This window comes from Chrysochloris asiatica, unplaced genomic scaffold, assembly GCF_000296735.1.
Source record: "Chrysochloris asiatica unplaced genomic scaffold, ChrAsi1.0 scaffold00017, whole genome shotgun sequence".
NCBI lineage: Eukaryota > Metazoa > Chordata > Mammalia > Afrosoricida > Chrysochloridae > Chrysochloris > Chrysochloris asiatica.
In genome coordinates, this window is record NW_006408535.1 from 12,295,351 (window position 1) to 12,318,667 (window position 23,317).

At 36.2% G+C, this 23,317-nt stretch overlaps 1 protein-coding gene across 1 annotated transcript in view; it reads left to right on the plus strand.

The window, feature by feature from the left end:
• Positions 1–21,406, plus strand: part of PPP2R3C (protein phosphatase 2, regulatory subunit B'', gamma) — a 29,591-nt gene extending 8,185 nt beyond the window's left edge. The window contains exons 3-13 of the mRNA XM_006835349.1: positions 2,125–2,229; positions 3,063–3,175; positions 3,625–3,722; positions 4,497–4,567; positions 12,258–12,390; positions 13,902–13,957; positions 14,038–14,113; positions 14,725–14,861; positions 17,118–17,255; positions 18,992–19,051; positions 21,126–21,406. Of these exons, the coding sequence (XP_006835412.1) occupies positions 2,125–2,229; positions 3,063–3,175; positions 3,625–3,722; positions 4,497–4,567; positions 12,258–12,390; positions 13,902–13,957; positions 14,038–14,113; positions 14,725–14,861; positions 17,118–17,255; positions 18,992–19,051; positions 21,126–21,314 (1,176 nt within the window). The 3' untranslated portion in view covers positions 21,315–21,406. The remainder of the gene's footprint in view (positions 1–2,124; positions 2,230–3,062; positions 3,176–3,624; positions 3,723–4,496; positions 4,568–12,257; positions 12,391–13,901; positions 13,958–14,037; positions 14,114–14,724; positions 14,862–17,117; positions 17,256–18,991; positions 19,052–21,125) is intronic.
• The last annotated feature ends 1,911 nt before the right edge of the window (positions 21,407–23,317 follow it).

Genomic DNA, 23,317 nt, shown 5'->3' on the forward strand with positions numbered 1-23,317 from the left:
ACTCAATGGCACACAACCACCACCAACAACAGACTTACTTGGCTACTCATGTTGCATAAGGTGTAAAAGTTTTCTCCAGGCTAAAGTAAAAGATAGAATGGAAAACTTTATTAAAGAGTTACACTTAATTATATGTATATCAATTTTACATTATCATGTGCCAGACTGTAATGTTTTTGAAGGGGTGTTGTATTGGATTTCATTTTAGTCATAGAAATTAATAGAATTACTGAGGTTTGTCATACATAAACTCATTTAGTCTGCCACAAGGTAGTAATGACAAGGCATGCAAGTAAGACCTTAAAACAGTCATTTAGAACTAAAGAAACTGAATTCCCAAGTACAATCACAATGTTAGTTCAGTGATCAGAGTCCAAATCTTTAGACTTCAGGTGTTTATCTTTGACAAGTTATCTCAGGAGGTAGCTTGGCCGTGACTCCAACTTGACAGAGGTCCTTTGTAGCTGGAGTCTGAGGCCCTGACCCATGGACAGAGTTACAGCCTACACCTCCGGCAGAGTCTCCTCTTCAAAGAACAGCATTTTTGAGTGGGTAATACTCTGACTCTGCCTTCTCTTGGTGAGTGAGCAGAAATTCAGGATTTGTATGTGAATTTCTCACTCTGACTTTATACAATAAGGGACAGTGTGACATCAAAGTGAGTATGTTATATCTCTCCTCTAGTGTTAGAGATTAATGTTGCATCTTTTTTTCTTTTTTAGATTAGGGAGATTTTTAGATTTACATCTCAAGGCTAGTTTTACAAAGACTAGCTAGGTTCCCTGTTACTCAGTTTTCAGCTGAGCAATGTTAGGTATACTGTGGAGACAGTACTGAGGTACGCACTCCATAGAGTGGTCACCCATTCAAGATCAAAAAGTCAGATTTACCTAAGGACAAAATTCAGAAGGATGGGGAAAGGAAGAGGAATGAAATAAACAGAGAGGAAGTAGGATAAGTAATGTTACACTGAGGACTTTGCAATCAAGATGAAACAAACATACTGTGTGGTTTGTTGAATATAAAATTGATAATATGCTTTGTAGACCTTCACTCAATTCACAATAAAAAGATTTAAAAAGTAAAAATAAAAGATAGCTATGTTATACTTCTTCCAAGTATAGCGCTGTAGGATAAGCAGTAGAATGCTAACCCCCAAGTTCAGCAATTCAGACCACCAGCCACTCCTCAGAAACCTGATATAGGGAAACTGAGTCTGAACTGACTTGTCAACATTAACAACAACAACACATTTTTCACATATTTGCATTTTTCTGTGTTTAGAAATGTTTTCTTCTAAGTCACATTATAAATAACTTATGCATTTGTGGCCTAAGGATATGTTGTTGCTGTTAGTGCCTTGTCAAGTCAGTTCTGACTCACTGTGTTAACAAGGAGCAGCTGGTGGGTTTGAACCATCAATGTGGTTAGCAATCCAGTGCTTATCCTACAGCACCACACCAGGACTTCCGAAGATATTACAGAAGTAGCATAATACTTTAAACACAATATAACCATATATGATTTAAGAGGTTTATAGAATCATGTGATTTGAGAACATTCAAAGAGCGTATGTTAACAAGGGGTTAGTAACTTTAAAAGTAAAACCTTAAAAGAGTGACCTAAAATAGACCTAATATAGCTGAACGTGAAGTCTACTGAAAAGTGTGGTGGTGGTAGTGGTGGTGTGCCGTGGAGTCAGTTCCTACTCTTAGCAACCCTGTACAGGGTTTCTGAGGCTGTGAATCTTTACAGGAGCAGAAAGCCTCATTTTTCTCCTGTGGAACAGCTGGTAGTTTCAAACTGCTGACCTTGAGGTTAGCATCTGGACTCATAACCACTATGCTACTAGAGCTCCTAAGAAAATAATAAAACCTACTAATTATATAAAATACAACTACTATGGAAGTGTTAACTTTGAAATGTTAGCTAGAATACACTTGAATCTGCTACATTCTAAACTGAATTGTAACATTATTGGCAAAGATAGTAAAATTTTGCTTATCTGGCATTCTTAAGGAGTGTTAATATGAGTGAATTACTCAGGTAATTGATTCTTATTTCATCAAGCACAAACTTTTTCTAAAATCTACATGTAAACAAACCTCTACTGTGTATTTTTAGCTGCCTGCTGAAGATGAAGTATTACTACAGAAATTAAGAGAAGAATCCAGAGCTGTTTTTCTGCAAAGGAAAAGCAGAGAACTATTAGATAATGAAGAATTACAGGTAAAAATGGAGTAAAATGTTGCTTTAGATGTTAACCATTTCTTAACATCTGTTGAAATCCTGCGGGGGGTTTCATGTTTCCTGGTGCCTTTTAATAGAATCAGTGTGGCAAAGTGTCTGAAAGCTCAGGCACTTGAAGCAGTGGTTCCCTTGTGAACTTGCATGGAACTCCTCTCCCGAGTATAATGTATGTTTATTTTTTTAAGTCCCTAGGTGATTATAATGTGCAACCAAGATTGAGAACTGCTGCTGTACGGCTGTACGGTCATACAGCAAAGGTTCACATCCTGGGTTTTCTCTATGACCTTGAGTGTATGACGTTGGCAATGGACTTAACACCTCTGTGCTTCATTTCTCATCTGTAAAATAGGGGTAACAGGCCTTGCTTCATATGGACTAAAGAGACACTGTATATATGAAAAGGAGCCTTGGTAGTACAGGGGTTAAAGTGCTCAGCTGCCAACCAAAAGGTTGGCAATTCCAACTCACCAGCCACTCCACAAGAGAAAGATGTTTTAACAGTTAGCTTCTATAAGCATTTGTACCCTTGGAGACCCTATAGGGCAGTTGTATTCTGTCCTTACAGGGTCACTATGAGTCAGAATCAACTCAGTGGCAATGAGCTTGATTTAGGTTTTGAGTATATATAAAATAAAATGCTGTTTTTATCACTTTTATCAAAAGAATAAGAATTATTAATGATCATCATCTTAATGTTAATTCTCTGCTATCAGCCTTTTTTATTTTAATGGAAATGACATATTTAATATGCTTTTGAATTTTGTTTTGTTAACAAAAAATGAATGCAACGCCTTCATTTCTGTACTTCTAAGAACTTATGGTTCTTGCTGGACAAACACCAGACACCACCTATGATTGGAGAGGAAGCAATGATTAATTATGAAAATTTTTTGAAGGTTGGTGAAAAAGCTGGACCAAAGTGCAAGTAAGAATAAAATATTTAACATTCTTAAAGCATTTAAAAATGTCTCAAATCAATGTTAATGAAAACATAAGCCAGTGGTATGACATTTTGAGTTCTCGGAGCTTTTAATGAAATTTAATAAAGTTATCTACAATCAGGGAAAAAATCACATTGGTGTGAAGTTATTAAAAGAAATAAAACACATTATTTATGACACTTTAGACCTTTATTCTTATACAAAAAAATTCAAAGAAAAAAGTGCAAAGATGTATGACTTAATAATATTTTATGTTTTTGGTCTCTGTGGTTCTCAGTTAGATTTTTTTCTGTTTTTGTTTTTTGTTTGAATAATTCATATTTATAAATACTCATGTAGTCATTAAACATACAGCTACTATGTGCTAATTCAAATAGAAGTCATATTTGTATTATGTTGGCAAATAATTTTAAACTTTATTTCCTTTTCATAGGCAGTTTTTCACAGCAAAAGTCTTTGCTAAACTCCTTCATACAGATTCCTATGGAAGAATTTCTATTATGCAGTTCTTTAATTATGTTATGAGAAAAGGTAATTCACTTTTGTTATACTTGAATGCTTCAAATCAAATAGGTTTTTGATCCATGGATTTATAGTACCTTTTTCATGTAATACAACTATTTTATCCAATGTGAATAGCAGAATGTTCTGTCTTTTGACTAAGATTTGTTATACTGTTAGCATGATTCTGTCCTGGAGCTTACTAGAGTTCTGCTTTCTGTAAATAAATTCAAGTTCGTTATAAAAACAAAAGCAAAACAAAAACCACACTCATATCTTAAAGAATCTAGCTAACTACGACTGTTAAAAGCTACACAGAGAGTTTTAATTAAATTTTAATTCATTGGTAATTTTATTTCACCAGTATATTACAGATTGCCTAAAGAGGATGGTTTCAAACCCACAACTGTCACAGATTAGTGTTGAGGAACATTTATTAAACAACTTGGAGTTGTGATTTCTATAATCTGTGAGGCCTTATGTGTTACATCTTTAACTAGGAGCTGGTTGCTATAATTCATCTCAATAGAATAAAAAGAGTTTCAGTATAGGCAAAATATGACACTAGCGGTCCCTGTTCAGTGGAACACCAAGTTTAATATGTAAAGAACAGTATCCTGAATTTCATTCTAGCTTTAGACATAGGAGAATTGTTGAAATCTGCCATTAATTCTATGGTTTGGTGTTTTGTTTTGAAAAAGTAATATGAGTGATAAGAAATATGTCTATAGAATTATTGGATTCTTTATCTCCTTTTGTCCATATGTACTAATAGATACATTTCATTTTCTTGTTTATTGTAAGTTTGGCTTCATCAAACAAGAATAGGGCTCAGTTTATATGATGTTGCTGGACAGGGATACCTTCGGGAATCGGTAAGTATTTACCTTTAAAAACTACTGTAGATAATCAAATTGTTAAGAATAATTATCAATGATCTGAGAAGTTTTGCTATGGTTGCTTCTCTTTTATGTGTATTTACAAACAATGTGTTACTAAAAATTGTTTTGAGAAGTTATTATAAAAATTGCTTTTTTAGCTTGTTTTCCTCTAGTCTTTAAAAAATACACTTTTAAAGGGAAAAATAAAAGGATATCATTTTTTATAAAAATTGTTGAACAAACAGTGAAAAAATTTTTGGTTGCATGACTGTTTTTAAAAGCCAGGGCCAGAAAAGTATCCCTTGTTTAGAAAATATAAGAGAAAAATAATGAGATTATATCCTCACCTATGTGGAGTCCTGGTGTGGTGCTCTGGGTTAATGAGCAGGACTGCAAAGTCAGTTTGAACCACAAGGTCGGATGTTCAAGCTCACCAGCTGCTCCTTGGAAAGCCTATTCAGGGTCGCTATGGGTTGGAACCGACTCCTCATTTATAGATTTAAGGTTGTCAGGTTAGTTTCCAAGAAGACAGTTATTTCCTATTAGGTACTAATGTAGAAGGATCAGATTATTAGCACATAATTAATTATAACCTGATGATTCCAATGGCTATGCTTCTTGCACATGTGGTTTAAAATTTAAACTATATGTATGGATGTATTTTTTTCCCCAAATGTGTAATCTGTTTTAGGGGAATATGGGAGCAAAGAAGGGATTTAAGCATAAGTGTAAACCAGTTTAATTCATCACTTAAATAATTATTCAAATATAAGATTTCAATAAATGTAACTCCTAGTTACAGTTTAATATGGTTCCTATCACAATTTGATATATTCTGTTTTGCTCAAATTTCCATAGATAAAATCTATCCTTCTAAATGTTTACACTTTCAGAGGCATGGTACAATTCTTGTCCTTTAAGTTTTAGAACAACTTGACAGTAAAAGGCCCTTGCCTCTGCCCTCTCTCTGGCAAGAGAAATGTAATTAACTACCTATTGAAACTTATTCAGAAGTCATCTATTGAAGTGCATTCCTGGCTCTGTGAATTCTTGCCATCAGTTCGTTTGGCTTACTAACTAACATAACTACTTATTTTGCCTCTTTCCATGAATGGAAACAAAATTGAAAGAGAGATGAAGAGAAGGAAAACATAAGCAATAGTTTATCTCTTGTTGTTGAGTGCTGCCGAGTTGGTTCCAATTCATTATGACTGAGTATAAGGCTTCCAAGGAGAAGCTGGTGGGTTTGAACCACTGACTTTGCTGTTGTTGGATAAGCTTATCCAACAGCACCACACCAGGACAACATACCTCTAGGCTTCCAAGGAGTGGCTGGTGGGTTTGAACCACTGACCTTGCTGTTAGCAGCCCAGTGCTTATCCTACAGCACCACATCAAGACCCCATACCTCTAGTTGTTGTTTTTAAAAGAGAGTACTACAAGAAGGGGCAGGGGGTGGAAGAACAAGATAGACAGGGGAACACTGAGATAGGTTTGCATGGGCTAAATGGGACAGAAGTAAATAATGATGCATGCTCAACCTTGGAACAACAGGGCTTTGTGATACAGGGATCAGAAGAGGGGAAATAATACTAAGATGCTAGACTGTTTATATATATTGGTTTCCCTTGCCTACTGTTGTAAAATGGACACTTGAGTTGGATAGAAAGGAATGTCAGAAAACATGATTACAGAAATTTTGTAAGCCCATCTTCAGCCTATAACTGATCAGAATACCTAAAAGGGGTTCTACAACTTGCCCAGTGAAATAGGTCTCTTGCGGAGCCTTTGCAGTGTATAAGACCTTAGGTGGAATCCTGAGTCCCATCCAGAGCCTTCTGAGGTGAGACATTCCTACTAGAAAAGACAAACAGACCAGCCAGGAACAGCCAAAGCAATAGAAGATACATCTTCAAAGAAAGAACATCAGGAAAAACCCAAAACAAAAATGGCAATATGACTGGCTACTACAAGAATCGCAAGTTGTTTGCAGGAGAGTCGTCAAGGAAAACAATCAAGTTCCTTCAGGACAAACCCACCTCTAAAACTGAAACTCAAAGGGCATATGAATAGGCATGTAAGCCTGCTGATGACCATATTGGTCTACTGGTAAGTGGAAGTGGGAGGGGGAGGCAGCAATGAAGAAATGGGCTGAATTCAACCACATTCCACAGACTCCCATTGATCTGGAGATGAGAGAGAGAGAAGGAAGGGCTGGTTGGTCCAAAATGTGGTGAGACCTGGGGACACTTGAGCCCATGGACAAGGATGTAGCCACAGAGGGCTATAGCTGAGAGTAAAGCATCTAGCTGACATGAAGTGAGAGGAGGCACACAAGAACACCCAAACTTGCAGATAGTACCCATTTGACCTAGCCTTGATAGCTTGATAAGCAGAGCTCAACTAGAGGAAGATTTAAAAAAAAAAGAATGAAACAATTTTTGATAAAGTAAACGAGGATAACTTACTACAATTGATGAACTTGCCCTAATTTCATGGAGGTAGTAACTCTAAATACCAACAGAGATGGAAGGAGTCTTCACATCAAATATCAATGCTATCCCCTCTAAGGGACAGGCAACTTAGACATTGGCTACCTAAAATGAGGAGACGATAAAGGTATGAAGTGACTGGCTTACAAGTTTTCAAAAGGGAGTTTAGTTTAATAATGTGTGGTGGAAGAAAGAGACCCCACTGAATAGCTGTCATGTCCAGATGGGTCTGGTTAAAAGAGATGGGGATAAGATTCTTATGATTCAACAGTGAGTAATTGTTATGATGACTAATTGTGACTGTCACAGTTGTAAAGGTAGAAGTTTTGTAACAAAAACGGGGAAGTAATCTTACAGTCCAGAAACAAAGGACCCTAGGACCATTAAGGGAGAAGAGCATAAGCAGAATGCAAGACCTTATCCAGAGAAGCAGCAACGCCTGAGATTGAGGCAAAGATGGGGTCATGGAAATGGGGAGCTGCTGAGGACTCTAGATTCATGGGAAGAGAGGGACTAAGAGCTGGCAGCCAGGAGACAGACTTGCAGAATGTGCCCTTTGGTAGTGTAAATTACTATATTTGCCTGAGTGTTTAAAAAAAAAAAGAACTAAAATGAATAGAGAGAAATACTGTTAACTGATTGTATGTACATGGAGGGTATTATAATTATTGTAATGAAACAAGGTGTATGATTTGTTGAATATAAAATGATGAGCTTCCCTGTAAACTTTCAATCCACAATAAAAACCTTAAAAAAAGAAGAAAAATAAAAAGAGAGAGAGAGAGAGAGTACTTTTCGTTCTCTCAATAAAGGAAAATTTTCCTCTCAAAGAAACTAAAGTTTCTCCCAATCTTGGCACTTTTCTTTTTGAAATCAGACTATATCATCCTAATTTAAAGGCCAGTGATTTTCAGAGCAAACATCTGTAATATCAGTAATGTATGCACACTTTCATTCACTTGCTAAATCTTAAAAAAAAAAAAAAAAAAAAAAAATAGCACTCTTGGACACTTAATTTGTAACGGGCCATTTTGAGCCTTAGTCTCATGGCGTTTTTTCTAGGCAAGTGAGGAGACAGATACTGCAAGATAATTTCATATGGAGGAAATAAAATAGAAAGAGTGAGTGAGGAATGGCTACTCTAGAAAGGCTGGAAGGGGTACTTATCTGAAAGAATGATACCTCAGTTTTAGCCACAAAGGCTGGAGAAGCTGCCAGCCAGGAAGAAATGACAGCAAGTGGAATGTCCCCTCAGGCATAGTTAAACCTGAACTATTCTAGGCAGAAGGAAGCTAGGCAGACTAGAGTGCATGAGCAAGGGGTAGTGTGACAAGAGATGAAGTTGAAGTAGGCAGGAGCCATACATGAGATCCTTCCTTGTAAACCACAATTTGGATTTTATTTTGAGGTTCATAGGTAAGCTATTGGAAATTTTAAGCTTGATATGCTAGAATATGGTATCTTCATCTTATAAGCACAAGAACTCAAGTACTAGCATTCCTTCAAGATGACTTTTTGTATGTAACACAGTAGTTTTAAATATAGTCAAAAGGAAATAAACCAAATTATATTCAAAAATAAGATAAAAGGGACATTTTCCCTTTTCTTAAAGTAGTCCTTCTAAGCCCTTGCACACTCATTCACTCAATGTCTTTTTCTCCAAATGAAAAAGACAGTTTTTTTTTCATTTGTTGGGTTGGATGTCGGCAGCAGGGGATGAAAGAAAGATAGAAACCAACATGTCTTAAAATTTTATTTTTAAAATCTAACAGGAACCACCACTTGTCTGTCAGTTTATTGTACTGTAGTGGCTTGCATGTTGCTGTGATTGTAGAAGCTATGCCACGGGTATTTTAAATACCAGCAGGTTCACCTATGATGGACAAGTTTCAGATGAGCTTCTAGATGAAAACAGACTAGGAAGAAGGAGAGATGGACTACTTCCAAATATTTGCACTGAAAACCTGATAAATAGCAGTGGAACACTGTCAGATAGCAGCACCAGAATATTGAATGATGAAAGTTGATGAAGAGCACTAGAACACTGTCAGATACAGTACTGGACGATGAGCCCCTTAGGTCAGAAGGCACTTAAAATAGAAATGGGGAAAAGCTGACTTCTCAAAGTAGAGTTGACCATGATGACATGAATGGAATAAAGTTTTCGGAACCGTCATATATTTATGGGGCACAACTCAAAAACGGAAACAGCTGCAGATGTTAATAATCAGAACCTGGAATTACGAAGTGTGAATCTAGGAAAATTAGAAGTTGACCCAGTGGCAGCAGTGGTGGGCTCAAGCATAACAATAGTTGTGAGGATGGCACAGGTCCGGGCAGTGTTTCATTATGTCGTGCATATGGTTGCTATGAGTTGGAACTGACTCCATGGCATCTAACAGCAACATGTCCATAGCACCTAACAACAATAGCCAAGTCTTTGTAACTGTTACCAGATTACTCTTTCCTGGTGTGTCTGGGTAAGAGAAGGTGTGGGGAGATAGTGATATGGTTCACTTGTAAGTGATTGTTAACAGGGCTAATTGTGGTTGTAAAAACTTGGAAATCTAACTAGGGGCTTGATCCATTTTGCCAGCCTACGACTGGGCATAAAATGAGCCAGACAAAAAAACCAAATGGTGTGAAGTGAGGTTTGGGGTTGTACGTAATCAACCTCAGCAGCTACTCTTTTAATCATTGTTGAAAATATATCACACAACTTTTACAAGTGTACAAATTCTTGACAGCAATTGCAGTTTTGGCTGTGCAACCCTACCTTTAATCATCGTGTTATTTCTATCACCATAACTCCCTCTTTCCCTTTCCCTTCTGCCCTTGATAACCATTAAGAAACTGTGCTTTCTGTACATTTGCCTTTTGTCTTTTTACATAAGTGAGGTCATATAATATTGGCATTCTTCTGATGGACTTATTTCAGTCAGTGTCTTCCAGCTCCATCCATATTGTAGCATGTATTAACACTTCATTTCTCCTACTGGCTGAGTAGTATTCCATTATAAGTATGTGGGGACTTCTAACAGTTCATGGAAAAATGAAATTAAAAGATAGTGAAAATTTTCTACGAACTTTTTGAAGCCCCTTCACATTTTGTTTATGCATCTGTTGGTGGACTTTTAGGTTGTTTCCATCTTTTGGCTGTTGTGAACATTGGTGTACAAGTCTCTGACTTCTGAGTCTCTGCTTTCACGCACTTGGTTATATAACTAGGAGTGGAATTGCTGGGTCATGTAGTGGTAGTTCTGGAGGTATTGGTGATTGTATGCTGGCGAGTCACTTCCAACTCATAATGACTGTATCTGGAATTTCCATCGCTATTCATCTTTGTGGGAGCAGAAAGCCTCATCTTTGTCCCACTGAGCAACTGGTAGATTCAGACTGCTGATCTTATGGTTAGCAGCCCAACTCATAACCCACTACCCTACCAGGGTTCCCTGGTGATAGTTGTAGATGTCAGTAATTTTTTCACAGCACCTCTAAGCCAAAAGAAATAACTAACAGTTTTATTTATTAATTCGTTTGGTTAATAAGCTCAGCTGCTAACCAACCAAGAGGTTGAAATTCCAAAACCACCCAGAGTCACCTCACAAGAAAATCTTGGCGACCTACTTCCATTGAAACCCAACAGAGCATAGTTGTACTCTGACACACATGGGTTGCTGTGAGTTGGAGTCAAACTGATGGCAGCTGGCTTTCTTCAACAACATAATGAAAATGTTCTACGTCCTAACAACTTAATAGTTGTTTGAAAAGATAATACATACATGTAAAATGAAAGAAAATATTTTTACTTCATTCTTAAATAATAGTTACTAATGGGATGCCTGTAACCATTGAGCCCTCTGTATCTCCAACTAGTAGATTATACAATGTCCACATTTAAAAATATACCAGAAAATCTTAATGTCCTTGTGAGTTCACTATCCTCCATCCAGGGTACCTTGGTGTGTACCATGTTGAAACTGTGGAAATAGCCATCCTATTGCTGGTAAGAATGTAAACTTGATGTAAACTCTATAGGGAAGTGAGGAATTTACCAGTATCGCTCAAAATTATAATGCTGCATACCCTCTGATGCAACATTTCTACTTTACAGAAACTTACCTTATAGATATTCTCCCACATCTGTGAATAAAAATGTGTTAAGTTAGCTTGTGTAGCATTATTTTTAGAGTAGCAAAAGACTGGAAACAACCTAAATGTCCATCAGTAGGAAACTGGTTAAATTATGATCCATTTGTACAATAGAACAATATGTAGCTGTTTTTAAAAGTAATAGCTCTTTCAAAGCCAATAGGAACAACTAAAGGTATATTGTTACATGATAAAAGAAAGATAAAGAATTTGAGGGCTATGGTGCTGTATCCTATGTAAAAAGGGGAGAGGAAAATACATGTGTATGTATTATTAGAAGGATATATCAGAAACTGGTAATAATAAGGGAGCTTCTAAAAGTTCATGGAAATTTTCCATTATCTTTTAATTCCATTTTTCCATGAATTTTTTCAAGACCTCTCAATAAGTTAACTCTGTTGTTGTTGATAAGTGCTATTGAGTCTGTTGCAACTCATAGCAACCCTGTCTAGGGTTTCCAAGGAGCAGCTAGTGGATTTGACCACTGACCTTGTGGTTCAAACCGACCTTGCGGTCCAGTGCATTATCCCACAGTGCCAAACCAGGTGTATAGTGAGGGGAAATAGATGAGGTAGAATTTTACTAAATATCTTCCTTTTTTTTTGGGGCCTTCCTCAAAGTAATTAATCCTCAAAACGGTAAAAAAAAAAGAACTCCAACCCTAATTTTTTTTAAGTTTTTATTGTGAACTGAGTGGAAACACCATCATTTCATTGCAGGGATTACAGTCTCCTTGTTGCATCGTCATTCAACAGTATTTGCTTCTATTTCCTGTTTTTTTGTTGTTGTTCACTGAATATCTTTTTATTACTTGTGAATTTTGAACTATGTAGGGTGTATCTTTTTTTTAATTTAATTTAAATTAAAAGTTAGAAAAAATGTAACAATTTCACCACTAGTAAGTCATTAATGTGTTTATTACTAATATACTATTAATGCTAAATAATATTTAGGGCTGAAATTATATTCCAGTAAACTAATGATAGCTCAAGATCAGATATTTGATGTTTTAAAGATCTATTTTGTTTTGTTTCTTTCAGGATTTAGAAAATTACATATTGGAACTAATCCCTACTTTGCCACAATTAGATGGTCTGGAAAAATCTTTTTACTCCTTTTATGTTTGTACTGCAGTTAGGAAGTTCTTCTTCTTTTTAGACCCTTTAAGAACAGGTAAAAAAACAAAAATCTTGTCTAACTTAGAAATTACAAGAATATTATTATTTCTAAATCCCAATATCTAGGGAAAAGTCTCACAAATGTCATTAATAATTTAGAGAAAGTCAAGGGAGTAGAAAAGTACTCAAAACAGCAACAATGCTTTGGTGTAGATTGATATCAAGCTCTTCTTTTATCATTTACTGGTACCCACTCTAGTCAGTGGTGCTACTGTAGGAATGGCATCTAAACTCTTGCAGTTTCTTTGTTCCAAAAATGAAGAGTTATTTATAAACTAGGTAATCGGTCACTATGGCTCCTTCCAGTTCTTATATAATTTGTTGCCCTTGATTTGTGTTATATTGGATAATTGTTCTTTTTAAGGAATAGTATGCATTTGGAAGATGTAAGCTCTGTTTAACCATGATGTACTTTCCTGTTTAAGTGTCCTACATAGGGTTCAGATTAGTAATTTGAACTCATTTAGAAAATATGCTTTATCAACTATCCTAACCTGCCGAGACTTAAATACGTTTAATTGGGCCACACAGATAGTCCAAATCAAAGTGCTCAGTTCTCCTATTGTTGAAAATCCAGCTGAGCCCATGATAATACACAGTAGTTGGCCATCTTTTTAAAAATTCCTACACTGTAGGTACACATACATCTTTTTCCATTGAAGTTCTACACAGTAATAGTAGCTAACAGTTTGACTGTTTATTATATACCTGACACTATCCTAAGCATCGTAAACATCTTTAATTTGCTCCTCACAACCCCACAAACCCACCCAAACCAAACCCCTTGCCATCAAGTCGATTCTGACTCATATGACGCTATGTAAGGTTTCCAAGACTAAATCTTTAAGGGAGCAGACAGCCTCATCTTTCTCCTGTGAAGCACCTGGTAGGTTTGAACTGAACACCTAACTCACAGTGCCACCAGAGCTCCTAACCCCATAAGGGAGGTCAGTAGTGGTGGAAGGTCATAGTGGTTGGTTACATGCCATGCCATGGAGTCGGTTTCGACTCATAGTGACCCTGTATAGGATTTCTGAGGCTATAAATCTTTACAGGAGCAGAAAGCCTCATCTTTCTCTCGAGGAACAGCTGGTAGTTTCAAACTGCTGGCCTTGAGATTAGTGCCCAACTCGTAACCAGTATGCTACCAGAGCTCCTTATATAAGAAGGACTTTAGAGCCTAAGAGGGTCAACTCGTAACCAGTATGCTACCAGAGCTCCTTATGTAAGAAGGACTTTAGAGCCTAAGAGGGTGGTGGTGGTTATGTGCCGTGGAGTTGGTTCTGACTCATAACGACCCTGTACAGAGTTTCCCAGGCTGTAAATCTTTACGGGAGTAGAAAGCCTCACCTTTCTCCCATGGAAGAGCTGGTAGTTTCAAACTGCTGACCTTGTGGTTCGCAGCAATTGTGTGATAACCTCTTCAGAAATAACACTTTTTGAAAGTTGAGTTGCTCTTGTTTTAAAAAAGAAATTAAGTAATGTGTTTCTTTGTGTTCTCTAAAGGGAAGATAAAAATCCAAGATATTTTAGCATGCAGCTTCCTAGATGATTTATTGGAGGTAAATGTGCTTTTATTTTTATTTAACTAATTGTATCATGTGACAGTTGCTATCCTCTAATTATGCCTCTATTCATTTAGCTAAGAGATGAGGAACTGTCCAAGGAAAGTCAAGAAACAAATTGGTTTTCTGCTCCCTCTGCTCTAAGAGTTTATGGTATGTTTCTCTCACAATGCTATAGAATTCAGGTTATCCATGCCTCAGTTAATTGGTTTTCAGCAGACAGTGTCATACATAGGTTAATTTAAGGACAAGGTATTCTAATTTCCTTAAAATCTAGTGCTCAGGATTACTAAAGTTTAGTTGTTTAAATACCAACACAATTTTACTTTGGTAAAGTTTTGGTAACTTTTTAAGACATTAAGCACTTTCTTTCAAATAGAACATACAGAAAGCCTTGTTGCCTCAAGAGCAACATTATGAGTATCATCTGTTGGCTTGCGTTGTGATAAAATGCTAGTTTTAGACCACAGCAGCAGGTGTTCCAGGGCCTGATGTGTCAGTTACATTAATGTGTCCAGTAGTTCTCTCGGCTCTTTTATGACATCTTTGATCTCTGCTTTCAGTGCCAGCATTAGTGCTTTTTGTTGACCTCTGCTTCATCTAATTTAGAAACCTGGGGAAGTCCTAAGAAGTTGCACTACCCACAAACTATGATTAGTTTGAAAATCAAAATATTATGTTTGCTATAAGTTTTGTCTGTCCTTTTTATTTAGTTAAAAGTTTACTTTGATCACAAGTGTTTTTTCATTATCTTTCTTCCCAAGGCCAATATTTGAATCTTGATAAGGATCACAATGGCATGCTCAGTAAAGAAGAGCTTTCCCGCTATGGAACAGCAACTATGACCAATGTCTTCTTAGACCGCGTTTTCCAGGAGTGCCTAACTTATGATGGAGAAATGGTACTCCATTTAATTAAATCTGCTGATAGAGTCTCCTGCAGTTTCCACAATCCCTTGTCGTTACATAATACAGCATTATATTTGTATCAGTGTATAACCCTATCTTAAGGTGCCTCAGTGGTTAAGCACTCAGCTGCTAACCAGAAGGTCAGTGCTTCAAACTCACCAGCTGCTCCACAGGAGAAGGAAGTGGCAGTCTGCTTCTGTAAAGACTGTACTCTGTCCTATGGGGTCACTGTAAGCCGAAACCCACTCAGTGGCAATGAGTTTGGTTTGGGGGAAAGTCTGAGCACGTTTCAGATTATCTGAGATTCACATCCTTTGGTGATAAAATGAATTTACTTAGTCCTTGTTTCTTTTATGTATTCAGGATAGAGAATTTTAATACTTGGTTCATTTCATTATCAGTGTACCTATTATTATTGTTGTTAAGTACTGTCCAGTCAGTTCCGACCCATAGGAACGCAATATAGGGTTTCCAAGGAGCATCTGGTGAGCTTGAACCTCCAACTTTGCAGTTCAAACCAACTTTGCAGTTCAGTGCATTAACCCATAGCACCATACCAGGACTCTATACCTATTATGTTGTTGTGTGCTGTGGAGTCGGTTCCGACTCATAGTGACCCTGTACAGGGTTTCCAAGGCTGTAAATCTTTACAGGAGCAGAAAGCCTCATCTTTTTTCACGGAACAGCTGGTAGTTTCAAACTGCTGGCCGTGAGATTAGCAGCCGATTCGTAGCCACTACGCTACCAGAGCTCCTGTTATAGAAGAATGCAAATTAATGAAAAATGATCAACTGGTAAATCCTGTTGACTTTTCACATAAGTAGTGGTGGTAGTATATGCTGTTGAATCAGTTTCAACTCATAGCAACCCTATATGGGGTTTCTGAGGAGCAGCTGGTGGGTTTGAACCATGAACCTTGCAGTTGCAAATTCAGTACTTGTCTTACAGCACCACAGTAAGTTGTTGTTGTTGTTTAGTACCCTCGAGTGTGTTCCCACTCACAGCAACCTTGTATAGGGTTTCCAAGAAGTGGCTGGTGAGTTTGAACTGCTGGCCTTGTGGTTCAAACCGACCTTTTGGTCCAGTGCTTTATCCCACAGCACCACATCAGGACTCTACCACAGTAAGTTAGAATACCATATTTGCCACAGTAAATATAAGAATCAGTTTGTATAACTATAAAATGCTCTGTAAGTAGCTGAGCATTGTCTTTTTATCATTGTAATGCAACGTACTTAACAAGGAAAATTATAAATAGCATTTTAAATCACCATTCTTACTATTAAAAATATGTTAAGGATGATATAAATTTTCTAAAGCAAATACTTAAGAAACAGTCATATTGTCAGACAAGAACAGTTTCAGGTTTTTCATTTAGCTATGAAAGCAGTTTGCTAACCATAACTGTTAACCAACTGCAGAGGAAGAGAGGGGGAAAAGGCACAGAAAAGTCTCCCCTATCATTGCCACAGTTGTTGACAGTTGAACAGACCTTCTAGTATTCTGATGACTTCTGGTGAGTAAAGAAAACTGGAGGCCACAACCCTGGATGGAGTTAGACCATGATGAGGCTGCATTTCTTTAACACTTTATACTTCAATTTTCATACAAATTCTTGATCTTCGCCTACAGAGTTCTTCCCAAGAGTAAAGTTTTTTGTTTTGTTTTTTTCTCTAAGTAAGAATCTCCCAGGTGGTCTACTTATTTTCACCATACAAAAGAAGAAATCTTTGCGTATCCCTTTGGTGTAGGGAAAGCTGACTCTTCTCTTCATGTCTCTGTAGCTTATTTCTACCTTTTGACCTCTTTTTTGGAGTCTTAGGATAAACGCTGCACTGTTCACCTAAAGGTCAGCAATTCAAACCCACCAGCCACTCCTTGGAAACCCTATACAGGGGTTGCTATGAGTCGGAACCAACTTGACAGCACTTAACATCAACCTCTTGTTTGCATAAGAACAGTTTGAGTTCATTGTAGAATGTCTGGCAATCTCAGATGGTTTTCCTGAGCCCATCCTTATTGAAAATAATCTAGTTTAAAAGTTTTAAACAGTGTATCAAAATAACTTTTAAATATAATATTCTATTAGTTCAAGATTTGTTTCAAAATAACTACAGAAATAAATATACAAATTTAGTGGCAGTATATACCTTAGTTACTATAGTCAAAATAACTACAGATTATCAGATAGTCACTTGAAAATTTAATTCTATGGAAGACCTCTAATAAATATCATTTCTTTTTTAAAGGACTACAAGACTTACCTAGACTTTGTTCTTGCATTAGAAAACCGAAAAGAACCTGCAGCTCTGCAATATATTTTCAAATTACTTGATATTGAGAACAAAGGATATTTGAATGTCTTTTCCCTTAATTATTTCTTTAGGGTGAGTCACATTTTGTGGAAGATATTTTATACCATTTGGTTTAAATTATCTAATTACAATTTTACATGATTTGTCATTTTTTTAACTTACATGTAACATTTCAGAAGGAAATCAAAAAGCTGATTGGGGATGTAGACTAAAAATGTGTTTTAAATATTTATGTCAAGGACTGTATTAGCCATTGGTGCATGAGAAATCTTATGTGCTTAGTGATCAAAGACTAGTGTGTAAAATCCTATAAAAATTTTTATTAAACAGTTCAGGAAAGGAACCCATTTTTACAGAAGTTTTGCAGACTTCTGTAGTTGGAGGTTGTGATGCTGTTTTTTAAAAAAAGGTAAAAATATTTTGAAAATTGGCCAGAATTGTGTGCTGCATTTCAGTGTGAAATATTTGCTGAAGTACTTACTCTGTACTTTAGTTGATCTGATGAATTCCTAAGTAGAAAGTGATGGTATTCCATAGGCATTCAGATACAGGAGTTGTAAAAGTAGGAATGTCTACTCTTGTAAGACAAAAAATATTCCTTAATTTGAATAGTGATTTTCCACTGAGTGGAATCATTTTGTACTGTAATACCCCCCTCTTTCACCATATTTCTGGAGCTGGGTTTTAGAAGACTGATTTTTGTCAATAACAACAATCAATAGTAAGAAGAAATTTTCTTTTAAGCACTAAAAATTATATTTTCACATAGACCATTGTCCTCCTAAGACTTTTTCTCCATTTTAAAACATTTTTAGTATCTCTCAGTGCTTGTTTTTAAATGTATCTGTGTTTCCTACTACATATTGCATAACTTCATGATAAATTTCCTAAAAGGCGTTCCATATGAATTTTTAGGTTAATAGTGAATATTAACTATTATAAGGGAAAATAACAATTCCAGTATTAGAATACCTTTTTGTTTAGTTGAGTATTATATGGGCTTAAATTCATAGCTAATCTGAGAGGGTAACACTAACCCATTATAGGTGTGCCCCCATTTTGGGCAAACATATTAAACAGACATCCAGTTTTAGAAAAAACAAAGTAAGTCTTTTGGCAATTACAGTGTTTTATATATGCATCTATTTTATCTATGCATATTTCGATTTGGCCGTATGGACTAAGTTAAAAAGTTGTGGCCCTATACCCTGTAATAATGTTGGGCTGGTTGTAGAGCCATTTCCCATTGATATCAGGCCCTGCATGGTGCACCCTTGATCACATCACTGAGATCAACTACTCTGCTTCTTGAACTCCTGGTGTGGTGCTATAGGATAAGCACTGGACTGTTCACCAGATCAGTGGTTCAAACCCACCAGCTGCTCCTGGGAAACGCTACAGGGTCACTGTGAGTCAGAACTGACTGCACAGCACTTAAAAACAACCCTGCTTCCAGGAGCCGAGAGTGTACTCACAGATTCTGATCTAAAACAGATTTCCTGTGGATACTCTCATATTGAAAGACTAGACACCAGGCCTGTTATGTATTAGCAGCAGTCTTCAGTCTTGAATCATTTTCTCCCAAAGTTTTTATAGTTACGGTACAGGACTAGAAGAGTAGATGGTTACTCTGATCCAGTGTTCAGGTTTTGCTAACAGGATGTGGAGCAAGATCAAGACAATTGAGAATATTGGCAACAATGGTTGAGGCAGTGTGGCTTGTAGTCTGATAGGAAAGGCTAAATTTGGAGCAGGAGGAAGCTTGTTATGTTCTACTTTATTTACAGATTTATTTCTATTACATGCAGGCCATACAGGAACTAATGAAAATCCACGGACAAGATCCCGTTTCATTTCAAGATGTCAAGGTTACTTTTTCCTTTAATTTACATAGTATCAGATATCCATTTCTAGTAAATGACATTTTCTATGAAAGCAGTGTATGAGATATTAAGTACTTTATAGTATCAGATATATTTACTATTGTTTCAACTGATATTAAATCAGAAGTTGAGACCATATTTGGATTGATTTGTATCACTTAAAATTTTAGCACTATCAGTCTTGTGTTCTCATTAGAATCTTTCTTCCATTTTCTTGGAAAATTAAGTGAATCAATATAGCATACATTCTTTCACAGTGTTTTTATAAACTGAATTTTTATCTTGGGAATTATTTAAATTAGGGCATTTTGTCTGCTACTTCCAAGGGTTTGCTCACTTTGGTATTAGATTTCAGGAGACATCAATCCTGCCATATGGAAGCCACCACTATTTGAAACACATGCTGCTACTTAGCATTAACAATCAGACTTTCTCACCAACTATAAAAAAATTTTCAGTATCCAGAACTCACTTAGGTTCAAGCTGAATAACAATAAAATACTATGTCTGTTTTTAAGCAAGTATAAGATCAAGGACAGTTTGAGTTTAATATAAATGAAACAAATTCTATCAGGCAATTTAAGAACTAATCATTTTAAACTATAACCACCATAAACAGGTTTCACAAACATACTAAATTAAAAGTTTACACATTTATCTGAGTTGTTCTAATCTTTTATCCCCCTTCCCTAATGGATTTTGTTGTTGCCCTTTTTTTTGGGGGGGGGGGGGTTGTTGGGTTTTAGAATAGATACAATAAAAATACACCAATTCAAAAGTCTACATATACAGTTCAGTGGCATTGATTATATTCAAGTTGTGCTTCTACTTATTTAATGATGCAGTTTGCCTCTTTAAATGTTACTAAAATGCTGAGTAATTTTACTACAAAAAGATACACTAATCCCTTGGAACTATTCACATCTAACTTCCTTCCTTCTTTGCCACTTTATGCCATAATAAGGTGACATTGATACTGGAAATGAAGCTTTGTATCTTGACTTTGAAACATTTAAAATGTTTACTTTGAATGATCTGAGTTTCCACTTAAATATTAAATCAATTAGATTAGTAAATCTTGTTAAGTGCCATCAAGTCAGTTTCAACCCATAGCGACCCTGAATATGGTTCCTGAGGAGCGGCTGGTAAGCTTGAACTGCTGACCTTGCTGTTCAAATTGACCTTGCCGTCTAGTGCATTAACCCACAGTACCATATAAGAAGGTAATATATTCAAATAGCACTGCACTAGATAGTTCTAAAGAGCTCTGGTAGCATAGTGGTTACAAATCGGGCTGCTAAGCTCACTGTCAGCAGTTCGAAACTACCAGATGTTCCGTGGGAGAATGAGGCTTTCTGCTCCCGTAAAGATTTACAGCCTCGGAAACTCTGCACAGGGTCTCTATGAGTCGGAACTGACTCCATGGCACATAACAACAAGAAGCTAATTCTGCCACTAGCTAGTAATATCATTAAGTGCTTTTGAGTTGGTTCCAACCCATAGTAACCCTGTATAGGGTTTCCATGAAGTAGCTGGTGAGCTTGAACCACTGACCTTACAGTTCAAACTGACTTTGCAGTCCAGCGCATTAACCCCCAGCATCACACCAGGACTGTAATATAGTAAAATGTAGCATAGATTAAACTCTGAGCCTATTTTGTCATTTATAAAATGTGGAACAGCTATCATGGCTAAGAACACTTTCAATAAAATTCTGTTATTATAGGTAATGGAGATTACTATCTGTTAATGGAAACAAAAACTAGAATAAAGAAATTTCACATAAATTTAGTGTTAGTCCTGAATTTTATTAGATCACTATATAATAGAAGGAAGAGTGCAGTGGCTACATACAATAAGCAATGAACTGTGAACCATAAGGTTGGTGGTTCAAGTGAACCAGCTGCTATGGGAGGAAGATAAGGCTTTCTACTCCCTCCAAGATATATAGCCTTAGAAACCCTATACAGATGAGTCAGAACTGACTGGACAGCACTTAACATATAATTCTTAGAGTGTATAAGATATCACATTTCACTGTATTTCTTTGCTCTTACAGGACGAAATATTTGACATGGTAAAACCAAAGGATCCTCTGAAAATCTCTCTTCAGGATTTAATCAGTAGTAATCAGGGAGACACAGTTACCACCATTCTCATAGATCTCAATGGCTTCTGGACGTATGAGAACAGAGAAGCCCTTGTTGCAAATGACAGTGAAAACTCTGCAGACCTTGAAGATACCTGATTTCTAAAATCTCAATGCTGGGTGCAAAACCTTTGAAGCAGAATTCTGAGACATGGCCTAAATAAAACACTTTCATCTGCCTATAGAACACAGCAAATGGGTTGGTTACTGGAATTTTGGTGGCAAGAGTTTGGAAGCAGTGAGACCAAATAACTACTTTTTGTGTGTGTTTAAGTGCTGTAGAGTCAGTTCCAACTCACAGTGACCCTATGTAGGGTTTCCAAGAAGCAGCTGATGAGTTTGAACCAATGACCTTGCGGTCCATGGCTTGCTTTATCCTACAGCGCCACACCAGAACTCTACTTTTTAGGAGGTAGTAAATGCTTGTTCCACTTAATTTACATATGAAACTGTGGGTTACTGAAGACAGAAGGTATGTCAAATCAGAGTCATCTTTAAAAATAAAGGTTTGTGTTTTTTTTCTAAATTGAGAATATACACAGCAAAACATCACCAATTTAGTCATTTCTACATGTTCAGTGTAGTGACATTGATCACATTCTTCAAGTTTTACCACCAATCCCACCCTCCTTTTCTGAGTTACTCTCATTAATATAAACTCAGTTCATAAGGTTCCTATCTAATCTTTGGAGTTACTGTTTTCCATTTGAACATACTGACAGTACTTAAAAGAGCATAATGCTATGAGAGATTGGTTTTGTTTTTAAATATAAAAAAATATCACTGGGGGGGAAAAAAAGTATAATGCTCAAGGGATGTTTATTTTTTATTTAAAGTTTAAAGATGATCATCTCATGTCAATAGTTTCACTGGTTCATCCAACAACCCTCTCATTGTTCTACAAAATCTACAGCCCATGATCATTTGAAATCCTGTTCTGCATTTCCCCCCTGTAATCAGTTTATCAGATGTTCAGTAATGGTAGCTGGGCACTATCTATTTCTTTTGGTCTCCTGGCCAAAAGAGGCAGTTGTTGGAGGCAATTAGTCACACACATTCCATATCCTCCTATTCCTAACTTTCCTTATAAAGATTTTATGAAATGTGTGACAATCAGACTTTAATATTGAGGAATAGTTTATGTCACTTAACCTTCAGTCTTCTAAAATATTACATACACCAAAGATGATAGTGTACTTTCCCATATATTAGCATAGTTATTTCATTTCTGGGTAGAAGTGTTGAAATACAATATTCCTTTTAATAGAATGCTTCCAATAAAATGTATTCAAACTAATATTTTCATTAAAAGTGTTATGAAAGTTTTATCTAACTCTATTAACCAGTACCATGATTATATTTTATAAAGCATAACTATATTTTAAGAGCCATGGAATTTGTTCATTCACTGTAAAAGGATCTTCAATTAAACTAACTGTTATATTTTATTTAGTTTTATAAGATGAAAGATTAGAAGAGGGATCAGTAGTTATTAAAAGACTTGAAATCGGAATTAGGAAAAAAAAGGCTTAAAATAAGACAAACGATTTAATGCATTTATGGGAAAATTTATAGTTTCATAAAAGTATAAAATTTTAAGGCACAGTTAATAACTATGTAAACATTACAAATTGGCAACTATTGGACAAGTAGAGAAAGTAAAATTCAAGGAAAATAAAACCACCATCGGTCAACTACAATCAGAAAAGGTCTCTTTTAGAGACTTAGTGCCTTAAGATTTAGAACATCGCTTTTAGATATGAATGCCTTCACTTGATACTCAAATATGAGTTGAAGATACTATCTCAATTCAAGTTAAAACATTTGAGGGAAGAGGTCAGATTAGTACATTTTAAAGCTATGTGACGATTACATACTCTATTTGGTTTGAAGATTAATCCTTTATGCATTAAATTGTATCATTTATATCCATGAGTAAAGATTACCATTACATACTATGAATCACCATACTGTGAATCCATAACTGAAAACTAATATACTTAATTATCTTTCCTGAATTCTTAAAATTTTAACTGAAGCATATGGTGGTGGTGGTTACATGCCAGGGAGTCAGTTCCAACACATAGCAGCCCTGTAACGGG